Here is an 11,893-nt window from a genome sequence, read left to right as displayed (position 1 = left end):
CAGAAACGTAGTAGAAGCCATTGGAGAGCGCTTGGTGGCTCAAGCAACACTTTTGGGGAGGGTCCTGCTTGTGGGCCTTCCCAGGCTCCCCACGGGCCAATAGCGGGATGGGAAAGGGGTGATTTAGAGCGGCCTGCGGGTGGCCTCTGGGGCCTTGGCATTGGAGCTAGACACAGGACCCCCTTGCTTAGATCCTGATCGGGCAAAGCGCCAGTTACGAGCCAGTTACGCCAGTTACGAGCCGACCCGAGCGCGCTTCGGGCTTCCCTTATATTTGGGTTGCCTTCCACCTTCCCCCATTCTGTAGTCCCAGGGAAAGGGAGGAAGGAGGGAGTCCTACTCCCTGCAGTTACTGCCCCCCCAACACACACACACATTGTGGCCCTAATTTGAACTGCAGATCCCAGGAGCTGCCTTTTACCTTTCAGCAAAGTTGTCATTGGCGCACGTGCCGCCGCCGCTTGACATGTAAACACCTCTGCTTCACTGCCTCTTGTTTTCAAATCAGATGGCAGCTGGTTTGAGAGAAGGAGCACTTTATTTCCCAAGAAGCTGCATGATACTGATGGATTGTGGCTAACAACCTCATGTGTGAGATTGCATGGACTCTACACGTCCTCTTCCTCCCCAATGCACCATTATGTATGATTATTGTAAAGACTTGGGTGGTATGGGAATGCACTCAGCACAAGGGCAAAAATAAAATCTATATTATTTGATGCGGTTCATTATAAGAACTGGACTCTGTATTTACATGGTGGAAACTGTTATGAATGCAGACAGAGGGTGGTGGGCAGGATCCGTCCACTTCATTAACTTAAACTTGGGAACACACTAGGTTTGGGGAGGGCTGGGCTGCCTTAGAGCTTCTCTGCCTGCAGCAGGCAAAATATGTGACCATAGCTGTCCACTTTCGGATTTGAAATAAGGGATCAGCAGCCTCACCTGTCCTGGGGACAGTCTATGGTATATCTAACAATCCAGGATAGCAGCGGGAAACAGCGCTGGAATAAGGGAATTTCCAGCAAAAAAAGGGAAAGTTGACAGCTGTGGCTTGGAATAAGGGAGTTTCCCGCAAAAAAGGGACGGTTGGCAGCTATGTATCTGACAAATGTGCTATCAATTCACAATCGTATGAAAACTGGGATATGAATATGGCATAATATAAACTGAGGCCACATAAAGACAAAACAAAGATGGTTTGGTTAGCTTCTATGATCTGGAATAAACTAGACTACCTCTTGAGGAGCAGAATTATAGCACCTGCCTTTCTATATATATATATAATCAGTTACACCTGACTTGATACACCCTGGAGCAGGGGTAGGCAACCTAAGGCCCTGGGGGCCGGATGCGGCCCAATCGCCTTTTCAGTCTGGCCCGTGCGTGGACGGTCCGGGAATCAGCATGTTTTTACATGAGTAGAATGTCTCATTTTATTTAAAAATGCATCTCTGGGTTATTTGTGGGGCATAGGAATTCGTTCATTTCTTTTTTCAAAATATAGTCCTGCCCACTACATGGTCTGAGGGACGGTGGACCGGCCCACGGCTGAAAAAGGTTGCTGCCCCCTGCCCTGGAATAAACGGTAAATTGCAAGAACTCAGGCCAGAAGAAAATGGATTTCAAATAAATCTTCACAAGGTTTTATTTGTGTGGTGAGGAGTTCAAATAGGAATCAATCCCAGTATTGAAGGCAAATAAAGATAAATTCCAGTAAAAGTCAGGACAAAGGCCCTGTTTCTCTGTTTTGACTATTCTTCGTCAGCAAAGATTCACAGGTCAAAGTGTACTGGAATTTTTACCTTGTGAAATAAAACCTTGTGAAGATTTATTTGAAATCCATTTTCTTCTGGCCTGAGTTCTTGCAATTTACCGTTTATTTCCGGACTTTCCCAAGCCCCCTGCCCTGGAGCATGAGGACCTCACAAGTATCCTGGCTGCAGGGCTTGGTGTTGAAAAAAAACACCCACCTCTTCACATCAAGCCCCCACATCCTCAACAGTGCCTCCTCCTCCAAGTGCACCTCGATCAGAAGTGCAGAGGAGAGGGGCTGGGAGGGAGGGAGGGAGGAGGCCCTTCTCAGCATTAGCCCCCACCCCTGTAATGGAACGTTTTCCTTAGGGAGGCTTTTGGTGCTTCTGCTGGTGGCTTTTTGGCACCTGGCAAGACTTTTCTGTCTACCCAGGGAATCCTTTCACCTTTTCAGTAAGCTTTGTGCAAAGCCGACAGTGGCTTTTTGCTTCTGCTTTTATCATGGCTCTTGTGGTTTTAGCTTTTATGATACCGTTTTAGCTGTCCATAGAGATCAGGTGAATTTGTGTGTAGTTAATTGTTAGCCTTTTAAATCTGTGTTTTGGCTTCTTTGGGAGCGTTTTCCGGCTGTATTATTTAATTTTTGATGGTTATGATTGGTTTTCAACTTTTCTGGCGCAATTAACAAAGGCAACTCAACAAAGAAACATCACCAGTTTTGTGACTTGATTGACTGCTGCAATATTCTTGGGGTGGGACTGCCTTCCAAGGTAGTTCAAAAATCACAGGTGCTACATATGTGCGAAATGCAGGAGCAAGCAGAGGAGACAGGAGACATGGGCCTGACAGATGGAGATGGTGCACACAGAAAAGTCACTTCCCCAATGGAAAGTGCTGGTTGTTTATCACATGCCCTGAACCCAACAGCTGAGCTTTCCCTGGCCCCTATCCTCTCTCAAGGCCCTCAGTCTTCTTCAGAAGCCAGGCCATGTGGGTCAGCAATAAAAACAAACAAACACCAGTGGCAGTGAAGTTAACTCTTTATCAAAGAAACTAAAGCAGTGCAGGCCTTGTGATCCCAGCAACACTTCCCATTAGGTCTTCCTCCTCCAGGGTATTTTCTAAACATTTGGAGGCTGCGTCTGCACACAACCAATTTCTCCTCTGGCCTCTTCATTTCTCTGCGTGTACTGGGATACCCGGGGAGGGGAAAGCCTCCCTGGACTCTTCAGCAGCCTGCCGCATCTCCGTCTCCTGGCATCTCCTCTTTAGCCTCTGAATCAGGACTGCTCTCTGCCCCAACTTCTTCCTCCTCCTGCTCACTAAACCCTGTTGCCTCTTCAGATTCTGACACCTCCTGCTCCCCGTCTGCTCCTTCTTCTCCCTCTGGCCAATAATCGTCAACCCACCTTGCAACCTGGTGCTTCTTTGCCTGGGCAGCTGCCTCAAGCCAGTGTGTGCCTCTTGGAGCTGCTCCTTAGGGAGGTATTATAAACCAGCACAACCATCTCCAGTGCTCCAAGCACTCTGCCAGGAGAAATAAAGCTGGTTTTTCTGAGTTGCTATTTTATTATAGGTATTGATTTTTGGTGTGTGTGTGTGGTGAAGGCCTCAAACACACTCATAAATTAATTTCCCCCTAATCAGAGTTAATGTGGAATTTCTGCAGGTGTGGTGACAGTTTCCTCTGCTCCAGGTGGCCAGGCTGCAATTCTGCCAGGCCCACTGAGTCCTGCAGGACAGGTACCCTCAGGGCAGTTGCAAGAGAAGCCACCTGCGACCTTCGCCCACTTGTAGATTTAAGCTTCCAGGCATGGATCCGGGCTCTGAAAGAGCAGTTCGTGCTAATATCATTTTCATGAAGCGTGACCTAAAATGGGTTGGAAGGGCCCTGGTCAGAGAGACCCCCAAACTAGCAACAAGAACCACTAGGATGAATGGAGCCTAGGCCAAGGCGGGAAGGGCAGGCACACATGCCTGCATTGCGGAAAAACTCTGATTGGCGCCTTTCCCCTCCCCATGGAAAGGGGGAGTTTGTGTTTGTCCCCTGACTCCCCCTTCCTCTCTCCGGTTTTCAGAAAAACATGCTTTGTTGACCACTTTGTCAGTCACTTTTGTTGCTATTTGGGGCTCATCCTTTCCTGGAATTGGCTGTACAGAACAGAGGAGATTTCATTTAGCCCCTTCATGTCATGGGCAAAACATACGCCTGAGGTTTCCCCTGCAGATTAAAAAGCTTTCAAAGCAGTTGGGGTGGGGGGTGGGGGCATAAAGGAAGCTGCTGCCTACACTATGATGCTAATAACTTCCCAGAATCCTCTTTGCCCTTTGGCTGGTTACTGGCTGAAAACAGTGGCTCGCAAACAGAACTGGCCCAGAGTTATTTTGGTTCCTGATATAAAAATCCAAAGGTCGGTCCTCCCCAGACACACACCTCATGAGGCATGTTATTGGCCTCTCATTCATTGTCAATTTGACTTTTGTGTGCAGGAGATGTTCGCAGGGCTGGATAGAGCTGCCTCCTATCTGAAGCAACTCTGCCTCCCTTACAGTAAGGCTGCCTCTCGCCTTCACACACAAGCCCTGAATGCAGAATGGTCTGTAGTTTGCTGGGCTGTGCATAAACCTCAGTGGTTGCAGCTGTACTAATAACCAGAGGATGCTGACTGAGGAACTTAGGCTGTTTCCCTGGACACCACAGCACCCCTACCTATCAACACTGGTATGGAAGGAGAACCTCCTTCAGCCCTTGTATTGGGGGGGGGGAGAGAGAGCAGGCTCTGTTGACAATGTGTTCTTCCTACTGTGGGCCCCTCGCTTCCTGGAAATGGTTGTGTTGTTATCCCTTTATTAAATGTTGGGGGACACACATCAGCCAGGCATTTCTTCTGCAGATTGAAAAGCTTTCAAGGCAGTTTGGGGCTGCCTCCTTCATTAGGGCATTAATCTCTTCCCAGAATCCTCTTCTTCCTCCCAGACAAACAATCATTAATGAGCTTTAGAAAACAGGGGGGTCCTCGGGGGACCTTGGGTATTGCATGGGGGGGGCACAGAGGCAGGGCTATAGCTGATGCTGGGACGGGGCGGGGGTGAGGAGAGGGTTTTTTTCCAAGGCTTTGGCAGTTTCCTGGAATATGAAGAGGGGATGATCAGGTATAATAGTAGGTTCCAAAGTTTTAAGCAAAGAAGCAATGCTATTTTTGCAGCCTGCTATAACAAAAACAATAATAATAGGGTTCTGGGCTGTGAAAGCCAAAATTTCCCTCCTTTCTTCCTGTCCACATTGTGCTTTAGACTTGCTTTATTTGTATAATTTTATTTCCTTAAAGCTCTGCATCGCTGGTCTTCAACTGGTAGGTCAGGACCCACAAGTGGGTTGTGACCTGATCCAAAGTGGGTTGCAACAGGAGCAGACATATGGTAAAATAATTGCTCCCTAAATGTATATTTGGGTTAAAAGTGGGTCTTAGGTCTGAAGAGGTTTAAGATACCTGCTGTACAGACCTTGTGAGGAGGTGACCTCTGCTCCCTCATGGGTGGCCCCCTATATTTTAAATATTTAATATGGGCACCCAATCTGATATACAAAGCTGTCTGGGCTCTTAAAGATCAACTTGGTTGTATGTGCCACTCAGAGGGGAACTTTGCCGGCTCCCTAAGTTTGCACTACTGAAATCTCTGAGCACCAGCAAATTGGAAGGGGAAAGTTCCTCTTGTGGATCAGGAATTGGTTAAGTGCCACAATGCAGAAAGCAGAAATAAATGAACAGTACTGTGAATGAAGAGTTGTAGGAAATGGAGTCCTCCAAAGATTGATATTGGGACCTGTGTTTTTTCACTTGTTCATAAACGATCTAGAATTAGGGGTTAGCAGTGAGGTGGCCAAGTTTGCTGATGATACTAAATTGTTCAGTGTCGTTAAAAGAAAAAGAGATTGTGAAGAGTTCCAAAAACACCCCTCCAAATGGAGTGAATAGGCAGTAAAATGGCAAATGCAATTAAATGTAAACAAGTTAAAACCATGCATGTTGGGATAATAATAATCCCATATGAACTCGCATGGGATCTGAACTGGCAGTGACTGGCCAGGAACAAGACATTGGGATCATATTAGATAGCTTGGTAAATATGAGGCAGTGTGCAGCAGCTGTGGAAAAAGACTAATTCCATGCTAGGGATCATTAGGAAAGGAATTTAAAATAAAACTGCCAATATCATAATCAAGGGTGTAATCTACGTTTGAAATATTGTGTACAGTACTGGTCACCTCACCTCAAAAAGGATATTGTAGAGCTGGAATGGGTTCAGAAAAGGCAGCCAAAATGTTCAACGGGATGGAGCAACATTCTTATGAAAAAATGTTGTAGCATTTGAGACTTTTGGGTTTAGAGAAATGGCAAGTAAGAGAATACATGAGAGAAATGTGTAAAATTATGCCTGGCATGGAGAAAGTAGCTAGAGAAATGTTCAACAACAACAACAACAACAACAGAACTCATGACCATCCAATGAAGATGAATGTTGGAAGATTAAGAATAGATAAAAGAAAGCAGTTAAGCCATGGAACTCTCCCACAGGAGGTAATGATGGCCACCAACTTGGATAGCTTTAGAAGAGAAGCCGACAAATTCATGTAGGAAGATAAGGTTATCAATGGCTACTAGTCATGATGGTTTTGCCTGCCTCCATGGGCAGAGGGAGTCATGCTTTCAGTTGCTGCAAACCGCAGGAGAAGCTTGGCCTGATCCAGCTTTGAGGCTCTTATCTTCTTATGAAGGAGCAAAATTCAGTCGTGCAGGAAGATGCACAAAGTGATGCTACCACAGAAGCCCACCCACCCATTAGTTTGCAGTCACGTGGCCCAGTCAATTAATTACGTGTGTGATTAATAAAAGCCCTTAGCCAACTTGCAGCTCCGCAGAGCCACAGCACTCGGTCAGGACGACGGACGGACGGACAGACAGACGACAAGAGTCAGGTACAGTAACTTTCTGCCTCTCCTACTCACTGAGTGTGAAATGTGCTGAGCACCACATTCCACAGGATAGGGCCCAGAGAATGGGGGGAGGGCACTTGTTGCTTTGCACAAAGAAAGTTGTATGTTCATCTTCCATTAAGCAGAGCAGCCCTTTGGTGGGGGCAGTGGGAGGGAGCCATGGAAGAGGGGCAGCTGCTGCACACCTTCTCCTTTGCGGTCTGCAGGGGGCTTGGGTATTTCCACAGGGCTTTGCCCACTGTGCACCCATTTCAAGAAGACATCTCTGTACTGAGCTGCTCCAAATGTTTGCGGGTGCCTGAATGCTGCCCTTGATAGAGGAGACCAAGCCTCTCTTACATCCCCACTTAGCCACGGAGCTCGCCAAGCTGTCCGCCCTCTCAGCCTAACCTACTTCACAGGATCGTTATGAGGGTTAATTGGGGAGATCGCTCTGAGCAAAGAAGGAAGAGGAGAAGATGATGGGCAGGCAGCTGGCTTGCTTGCTTTGAGGGAAGGGAAGCGGAATGCAGTGGGGGCTTCAAGCCCTGAGGTGACTGTCCTTTCCTGGGGTGCTCTCAGGCTGGAGAGACAACCCCCTTGCAAAGTCTCTCTTTAGCCTCTTTCAGAAAAGCCTGTGAGGGAGCCCAGCTCTACAAGCTGGAGAGCGGGGGGAAGGGGATGCGGTGTGTATGGTGTGGTTTGTGTGATATGGATCCCCCTCCAGAAAGGTTGGTGGTCTTTGTGGTCACCTGTCTTATTCCCAATTTAGGCCATCTCTCAGTCCAGCATCTAAGCCCTCTTGCTCCCCACCACCACTTGTTTCTTGCTTGCAGGTTATCCAGGGAGACGATGTTGAGGATCCTGCTGCTGTCCTTAGGACTCCTGCAAGAAATCCCTACCACCCTGGCCTCTAACCCCAACCACAGCCACCGTCTGGCCGAGCGGGGCTCCTCCATGCTGGATGAAGAAGGCCGCTCCAGCTACCCAGGGCTTCTGCAGGTGATCAAAGAGGGACCCCCAGGTCAGTTTATCTCCTTTCCCCTCTGCCTGTCTCTGCAGCCTTTGTACATGCAACACAGCTCTAATGTAGCTGAGGGGCCCTGAGCAAGAATAGCCCTCTTGTCTTCCCAGTGTGGAAAACTCAGAGTGCTTTCGCCTTTGCTGGGTGGTTTTCTTTGGCCTGACACTTTTGAGTTCCTGGAGGGGAAGCGTGGATTAATGTGTTCATGTTATGTACCAGCTTCAAACCCAGTGAGGTCATTCCACCCTTAACACCCCCCCCCCCCGTATTTCAAATAGCACCTGTGCATCATTATAGGGGACGCGGGTGGTGCTGTGGGTTAAACCACAGAGCCTAGGGCTTGCCAATCAGAAGGTCGGTGGTTCAAATCCCAGCGATGGGGTGAGCTCCTGTTGCTTGGTCCCAGATCCTGCCAACCTAGCAGTTCGAAAGCACGTCAAAGTGCAAGTAGATAAATAGGTACCGCTACAGCGGGAAGGTAAACGGCGTTTCCATGTGCTGCTCTGGTTTGCCAGAAGCGGCTTTGTCATGCTGGCCACATGACCTGGAAGCTGTACGCCAGCTCCCTCGGCCAATAACGCGAGATGAGCACCGCAACCCCAGAGTCGGTCACGACTGGACCTAATGGTCAGAGGTCCCTTTACCTTTTATCATTATACAAGTCGCCTGCTGTCTGTCCACACAGGTGGGAAGACAGGGGTGCAGATGTCTTCATATGAATCAAAGCTGTTTCGGAGGGAAACACAGTATTTCTCAGGAAACTACAGGACAGGGTGGATTGTAGCTAATGGTAGCTTCCCAAGCCAGGAGCGGGAGAGTACAGTATAGGGAAGGAGGCTGTGCCCAGCCACAGATGCCAAGAGCTCTCGTGTTCAGGCTCTTTACCCATCAAGCAAACCCAGATTCACAACTGTTGTGAATCTGATCTCATGCATGTAGTTATTTTAGAAATCGCCCTCTAACAAAAAGTTATCTGGGCAGCTCCTGGAATAACAATACACTACAGCAATAACAATGATATTAAATGAAGTATTAAGACAAGGCCATATAAGAGCAAAAGAAGCAAAGGCTGGTGGTATTCAGCTAAGTTTTACTCTGAGTAGATGTACTGAAATCAATGGACCTAACTTAGTCATGTTCACTAGTTTTGCAGAGGAAAATTTAGCTGAATAGCACTCAAAGAACACAAAATTTAACAAATCACCAAAGGCAAAACAATCTTATTAGCTAAATTATTATTTAAAAGGCTTGGGCTTTTGGTCATGGCTGAAAAAACATTTACATGGGCAGAAACCAATGGCAAGAATAGATCAGAAGTTGTGGACAGTAGCTCCGGGAAGGCAATGAAGTATCTTCCACACCTTTTTTTCCCCTCACAGATTTTGAACACCTGGCTGCCCTGGAGATGCCAATTGCCCAAGATGACCTTGTGCTAGAAGCAAACGCAATGGAGCCACAGCAGGTAACTGAAACCATCCCACAAGCTCCCTGACTGTGCTTGCATGTCGGAAGCGTTCCTACACTGAGTCAGGCATTGCTTCATCTTGTCCAGGATCATGCAGTCACATTGGCAGTCATTCTGCAAGGGAAAATCTGGGACCTTACCTGTGCAAGGTGTGTGTGATGGAGCTATGGGTCCTCCACCAACGCCATAGAATGAAGAGTTTATTATTAAAAGTATCCCCTGCCCTTCCTCCAAAAGGAACATTTGGTACAATTGCATCCTGCGGCTCTGGATAATCCACCCCTCTTCCTTACACTGGTCAACCTTCCCAATTTGTGCTAGATCAATGTCATGATCAGAAAACATCCCCTAATGATACCAGTAGAACAAACAACACCAGGTGGCCCAAGCCAATGAGGTGGCATTTCCCCATCCTCCTGAAATGTATGAATCCAGAAGTTCCTTTGAAGTAGAAGCAGGCCGAGGTTGTCATAACTTGTTTTATAGTCATACATGTATTCTAAGTCAAACCCTGGAGGAAGAGCAATCAGTCAGAGTCTTTTTCAGGTAGGCTGTTGACCGATATATGGGAAGGCAGGATTTGTATTAATATACTGTGGCCAACAGGATGCTGCCAGGTTGCTTTCTGTGCAGCCTAGGCCCAAGCCATAAATAGGTGGATGTGTGTGTTTTCCTTTGCAAATGTGTATTTTCAGAGCAGCAGAAGTGCTTCTTGCCAAGCACCTCTGATCTCTTCATTCCTTCCCGTTGCTCTCTTTGCAGATGTTGCTGACGGCCCTGCAGACCCAAGGAAGGGAAGAGCGTTCCCCTCGAAGATGTGTCCGCTTGCAGGAATCTTGCCTTGGGCACAAGCTTCCCTGCTGTGATCCATGTGCCACCTGCTACTGCCGCTTCTTCAATGCCAATTGCTTTTGCAAGAAATTTAGCAACACTTTCCCCTGTGGCAAGAACTAGCCTTCATCAGGGTGTCACTCCCTTATCTTACGTTTAAATGGGTTCCTGTTCTTTTTACCCATTTTAATAAAAAGGAGTGACAAAAACATGAGCTTCTCTTTCCTTACAAAGGAAAAACAGACAACCAAAAGCCTTGATCGCCTCAACAGGTGACAGTTCTCCAGCATTCTCCTAAAACCCAAAGCTTTAGCCAGCCATTCTTGGCGCATTTGGGTACTTGAGATTGGGAAAGGGATGGCTTATTGTGCTGTACAGACCTGGGTTCCCCATCTCAGGGTCTCTGAGTAGGTTACTGTACAGTAGCACTTAGAAACCTATTTTTGTCATGAAGTGTTATATTAATAAATACTACTGCTGCTAATAATGATGATGTATCCATATATTATGCCTGGGTGGTAAGTTTTCTAGGGCATGGAGCCCACTCCATAGTTCTGGTGGGATATAATTTTGTGGCATGGTTATACAGTACTTCTGAAGTAGCCTCAGAACATGAACAGGGCACTTGCAGCAGTAGTTGAAACTCAGCATCTGGGTCTACCAGTAGACACTTTCAATGAAAGGAAGGGCGGGGGGAGGGAGGAACTAGTCCTATATCAATGGATAAAAGACATTATCAGGAAGGGGCAAAGTTTAGAGCAGTGTTTATCAAACAGTGAGCCAGAAGCCAGCAGTCTGGCCAGCTCCCTTAACTGTGCTATTGCCTTTTGGTTGGGCCAGTGCCAACCCCTGCGAAGATGGCTGAGAGACAAAGAGGTTTGAGGTGTGTGGGGAGATCTCCCTCCTGATGGGTTTGGGAAGGGCACGCATTGGATGAAGAAACTCTGCAACAAGACTGCCCTAATACCAGGAAGCAGCAGCAGGAATGTGAACTGCAGTAGTTGTATTTATTAACCAATAACAGTTCAACATTTTAGCATAGCAGCTGGAATTTGCTACATAGGTAAGATTAAGGTACCAGCTTGTCCCCACTGAGCTTTGGATGGAACCACACGGGGTGGAGAGAATACAGCAATGACAGACCAGGCATCTCTCTTGACAAGCCTGCACACACTGCAACACTTTGACAGATCAGGGCCCACAGAAAGGGGGGGGAGAAAAGAATGAAAGAAACGGTGGGTCTTTTTGGAGGGAGGATGACATACAAGTCTAGTGTAATAGCAGAATGGAAGAAGACAGACAGGAGATGGGTGTAAATACTTTGAGAAACGTGGGGGTAGCGAGGGAAAGCATATACTGTACTGTTATACTGTACTGTATACGCCTTCTCCACTTGGGAATTTTGCATAAAACGGGGAGGTGGCTAAATCTCCAAAGCAAGTGCCTGGATTGGGTTGGGGAACGCTGAGCTCTGGGACTTCTCACCACAAAGAAAGCGCAGTTTATTTAGCAATTTCCAAAAATGACTCGAATTATCTCAGGAGAAAACGTCGATGCCAGGCATGCCAGTCGATGCCAGCTGATGGCGACGAGCTCCGGCTGCTTCTGCGCCTGGCCCGCTATTTTGTGCCTGGGGCCGAGGCGGAGTCATATTCCGCGTCCTCAAGTAGGCCGTGGGGGGGGTGCATTTGACAGGCCTGGCAGGGAGAATCCCTTTCCCACTTTCCCAATAAACAACCGGCTGATCTGCGGGGCCGCAGAAAGCTGGACCTGCGCATGGACCTCCGAGGGTACGCTGTGGCCGGCAGGGGGCAGCCGCGCCATTCTAGGCATCAAGCCATAG

At 47.8% G+C, this 11,893-nt stretch overlaps 1 protein-coding gene across 1 annotated transcript; it reads left to right on the top strand.

Moving 5' to 3' along the window:
• The first annotated feature begins 6,967 nt into the window (after positions 1 to 6,967).
• Positions 6,968 to 10,522, top strand: AGRP (agouti related neuropeptide). The gene is made up of 3 exons (XM_035120814.2): positions 6,968 to 7,754; positions 9,134 to 9,216; positions 9,982 to 10,522. Exons 1-3 carry the CDS (start codon positions 7,412 to 7,414, stop codon positions 10,171 to 10,173), a joined length of 618 nt encoding a protein of 205 aa, XP_034976705.2. The 5' UTR covers positions 6,968 to 7,411; the 3' UTR covers positions 10,174 to 10,522.
• The last annotated feature ends 1,371 nt before the right edge of the window (positions 10,523 to 11,893 follow it).

The sequence above is a fragment of the Zootoca vivipara genome, chromosome 6 (genome assembly GCF_963506605.1).
Source record: "Zootoca vivipara chromosome 6, rZooViv1.1, whole genome shotgun sequence".
Taxonomy (NCBI): domain Eukaryota; kingdom Metazoa; phylum Chordata; class Lepidosauria; order Squamata; family Lacertidae; genus Zootoca; species Zootoca vivipara.
This window is presented reverse-complemented; position numbering and strand designations above follow the sequence as displayed.

What these genes read in the sequence shown, in the direction of transcription:
- AGRP (XM_035120814.2), top strand. Translation starts at nt 7,412, where the DNA reads ATGCGGTGTGTATGGTGTGGTTTGTGTGATATGGATCCCCCTCCAGAA. An exon ending in GATCAAAGAGGGACCCCCAG is followed by an intron (nt 7,755 to 9,133) that starts GTCAGTTTATCT and finishes TTCCCCTCACAG; the next exon opens with ATTTTGAACACCTGGCTGCC. An exon ending in ACGCAATGGAGCCACAGCAG is followed by an intron (nt 9,217 to 9,981) that starts GTAACTGAAACC and finishes CTCTCTTTGCAG; the next exon opens with ATGTTGCTGACGGCCCTGCA.